The following is a 5,000-nucleotide window of genomic DNA, read 5'->3' on the forward strand; positions in this document are numbered from 1 at the left end:
GGACTAAACCCCACCAATGACCTGCCGGACTAAACCCCACCAATGACCTACCGGATTAAACCCCAACAATGACCTACCGGATTAAACCCCACTAATGACCTACCGGACTAAACCCCACCAATGACCTACCGGACTAAACCCCACCAATGACCTACCAGACTAAACCCCACCAATGACCTACCGGACTAAACCCCACCAATGACCTACCGAGACTAAACCCCAGCAATGCTCTACCGGAACTAAACCCCACCAATGACCTACGAGACTAAACCCCACCAATGACCTATCGGACTAAACCCCACCAATGACCTACAAGACTAAACCTCACCAATGACCTACTGGGACTAAACCCCACCAATGACCTACTGGGACTAAACCCCACCAATGACCTACCGGGACTAAACCCCAGCAATGCTCTACCGGAACTAAACCCCACCAATGACCTACTGGACTAAACCCCACCAATGACCTACCGGACTAAACCCCACCAATGACGTACCGGACTAAACCCCACCAATGACCTACTGGACTAAACCCCACCAATGACCTACTGGGACTAAACCCCACCAATGACCTACTGGGACTAAACCCCACCAATGACCTACCGGTACTAAACCCCAGCAATGCTCTACCGGAACTAAACTCCACCAATGACCTACTGGACTAAACCCCACCAATGACCTACCGGACTAAACCCCACCAATGACGTACCGGACTAAACCCCACCAATGACCTACCGAGACTAAACCCCACCAATGACGTACCGGACTAAACCCCACCAATGACCTACCGGACTAAACCCCTCCAATGACGTACCGGACTAAACCCCACCAATGTCCTACCGGACTAAACCCCACCAATGACCTACCGGACTAAACCCCACCAATGACCTACCGGACTAAACCCCACCAATGACCTACCGGACTAAACCCCACCAATGACCTACCGGACTAAACCCCACCAATGACCTACGAGACTAAACCTCACCAATGACCTACTGGGACTAAACCCCACCAATGACCTACTGGGACTAAACCCCACCAATGACCTACTGGGACTAAACCCCACCAATGACCTATCGGACTAAACCCCACCAATGACCTACCGGACTAAACCCCACCAATGACCTACTGGACTAAACCCCACCAATGACCTACCGGACTAAACCCCACCAATGACCTACTGGACTAAACCCCACCAATGACCTACCGGACTAAACCCCACCAATGACCTACCGGACTAAACCCCACCAATGACCTACCGGACTAAACCCCACCAATGACCTACCGGACTAAACCCCACCAATGACCTACTGGACTAAACCCCACCAATGACCTACCGGAACTAAACCCCACCAATGACCTACAAGACTAAACCTCACCAATGACCTACCGGACTAAACCCCACCAATGACCTACCGGACTAAACCCCACCAATGACCTACCGAGACTAAACCCCAGCAATGCTCTACCGGAACTAAACCCCACCAATGACCTACGAGACTAAACCTCACCAATGACCTACTGGGACTAAACCCCACCAATGACCTACTGGGACTAAACCCCACCAATGACCTACTGGGACTAAACCCCACCAATGACCTATCGGACTAAACCCCACCAATGACCTACCGGACTAAACCCCACCAATGACCTACTGGACTAAACCCCACCAATGACCTACCGGACTAAACCCCACCAATGACCTACTGGACTAAACCCCACCAATGACCTACCGGACTAAACCCCACCAATGACCTACCGGACTAAACCCCACCAATGACCTACCGGACTAAACCCCACCAATGACCTACTGGACTAAACCCCACCAATGACCTACCGGAACTAAACCCCACCAATGACCTACAAGACTAAACCTCACCAATGACCTACTGGGACTAAACCCCACCAATGACCTACTGGGACTAAACCCCACCAATGACCTACCGGGACTAAACCCCAGCAATGCTCTACCGGAACTAAACCCCACCAATGACCTACTGGACTAAACCCCACCAATGACCTACCGGACTAAACCCCACCAATGACGTACCGGACTAAACCCCACCAATGACCTACTGGACTAAACCCCACCAATGACCTACTGGGACTAAACCCCACCAATGACCTACTGGGACTAAACCCCACCAATGACGTACCGGACTAAACCCCACCAATGACCTACCGGACTAAACCCCACCAATGACCTACCGGATTAAACCCCACCAATGACCTACCGGACTAAACCCCACCAATGACCTACCGGACTAAACCCCACCAATGACCTACCGGACTAAACCCCACCAATGACCTACCGGACTAAACCCCACCAATGACCTACCGGACTAAACCCCACCAATGACCTACCGGATTAAACCCCACCAATGACCTACTGGGACTAAACCCCACCAATGACCTACCGGACTAAACCCCACCAATGACCTACCGGACTAAACCCCACCAATGACGTACCGGACTAAACCCCACCAATGACCTACCGGACTAAACCCCTCCAATGACGTACCGGACTAAACCCCACCAATGTCCTACCGGACTAAACCCCACCAATGACCTACCGGATTAAACCCCACTAATGACCTACCGGACTAAACCCCACCAATGACCTACCGGATCTAACCCCACCAATGACCTACCAGACTAAACCCCACCAATGACCTACCGGACTAAACCCCACCAATGACCTACCGGACTAAACCCCACCAATGACCTACCGGACTAAACCCCACCAATGACCTACTGGGACTAAACCCCACCAATGACCTACTGGGACTAAACCCCACCAATGACCTACTGGATTAAACCCCACCAATGACCTACCGGACTAAACCCCACCAATGACCTACCGGACTAAACCCCACCAATGACCTACCGGATCTAACCCCACCAATGACCTACCAGACTAAACCCCACCAATGACCTACCGGACTAAACCCCACCAATGACCTACCGGACTAAACCCCACCAATGACCTACCGGACTAAACCCCACCAATGACCTACCGGGACTAAACCCCACCAATGACCTACCGGACTAAACCCCACCAATGACCTACCGGACTAAACCCCACCAATGACCTACCGGACTAAACCCCACCAATGACCTACTGGGACTAAACCCCACCAATGACCTACTGGGACTAAACCCCACCAATGACCTACTGGATTAAACCCCACCAATGACCTACCGGACTAAACCCCACCAATGACCTACCGGACTAAACCCCACCAATGACCTACCGGATCTAACCCCACCAATGACCTACCAGACTAAACCCCACCAATGACCTACCGGACTAAACCCCACCAATGACCTACCAGACTAAACCCCACCAATGACCTACCGGACTAAACCCCACCAATGACCTACCGGGACTAAACCCCACCAATGACCTACCGGACTAAACCCCACCAATGACCTACCGGACTAAACCCCACCAATGACCTACCGGATTAAACCCCACCAATGACCTACTGGGACTAAACCCCACCAATGACCTACCGGACTAAACCCCACCAATGACCTACCGGACTAAACCCCACCAATGACGTACCGGACTAAACCCCACCAATGACCTACCGGACTAAACCCCACCAATGACCTACCGGATTAAACCCCACTAATGACCTACCGGACTAAACCCCACCAATGACCTACCGGACTAAACCCCACCAATGACCTACCGGACTAAACCCCACCAATGACGTACCGGACTAAACCCCACCAATGACCTACCGGACTAAACCCCACCAATGACCTACCGGATTAAACCCCACCAATGACCTACCGGACTAAACCCCACCAATGACCTACCGGACTAAACCCCACCAATGACGTACCAGACTAAACCCCACTAATGACCTACCGGACTAAACCCCACCAATGACCTACCGGACTAAACCCCACCAATGACCTACCGGATCTAACCCCACCAATGACCTACCAGACTACACCCCACCAATGACCTACCGGACTAAACCCCACCAATGACCTACCGGACTAAACCCCACCAATGACCTACCGGACTAAACCCCACCAATGACCTACTGGGACTAAACCCCACCAATGACCTACTGGGACTAAACCCCACCAATGACCTACCGGACTAAACCCCACCAATGACCTACTGGGATTAAACCCCACCAATGACCTACTGGATTAAACCCCACCAATGACCTACCGGACTAAACCCCACCAATGACCTACCGAACTAAACCCCACCAATGACCTACCGGATCTAACCCCACCAATGACCTACCAGACTAAACCCCACCAATGACCTACCGGACTAAACCCCACCAATGACCTACCGGACTAAACCCCACCAATGACCTACCGGACTAAACCCCACCAATGACCTACCGGGACTAAACCCCACCAATGACCTACCGGACTAAACCCCACCAATGACCTAGCGGGATTGTTGACACCTCGAGCACTTCAGAAACATTTGTCTGTCTGTCTGTTTGTTGTTTGTTGTTTGTTACGTGTCAACAGATGTCGTGGCCTCTGCCGTGGCATCCTGAGATCGTGGACGTCCAGCTGATGGTTGTTGGTTCTGTCGCCGTGGTCGCCGTCCCTGGAGAGATGACGTAACTCATGCTGCTAGTTACTACTGACACCACATGACCACTGACACCACATGACCACTGACACCACATGACCACTGACACCACATGACCACTGACACCACATGACCACTGACACATCACCACAGACACATCACCACAGACACATCACCACTGACACATCACCACTGACACCACATGACCACTGACACATCACCACAGACACATCACCACTGACACATCACCACTGACACATCACCACAGACACATCACCACTGACACATCACCACAGACACATCACCACTGACACATCACCAGTGACACCACATGACCACTGACACATCACCACAGACACATCACCACTGACACATCACCAAAGACACATCACCACAGACACATCACCACTGACACATCA

At 52.0% G+C, this 5,000-nt stretch overlaps 1 protein-coding gene across 1 annotated transcript in view; it reads left to right on the plus strand.

Annotated features, from left to right (window-relative positions):
• asah2 (N-acylsphingosine amidohydrolase 2) overlaps positions 1-5,000 on the plus strand; it is a 21,011-nt gene that overhangs the window by 11,664 nt on the left and 4,347 nt on the right. The window contains exon 14 of the mRNA XM_068305895.1: positions 4,515-4,609. Within this exon, the coding sequence (XP_068161996.1) occupies positions 4,515-4,609 (95 nt within the window). The remainder of the gene's footprint in view (positions 1-4,514; positions 4,610-5,000) is intronic.

This window comes from Antennarius striatus, chromosome 21 (assembly GCF_040054535.1).
Source record: "Antennarius striatus isolate MH-2024 chromosome 21, ASM4005453v1, whole genome shotgun sequence".
In the NCBI taxonomy this organism is placed as follows: Eukaryota; Metazoa; Chordata; class Actinopteri; order Lophiiformes; family Antennariidae; genus Antennarius; species Antennarius striatus.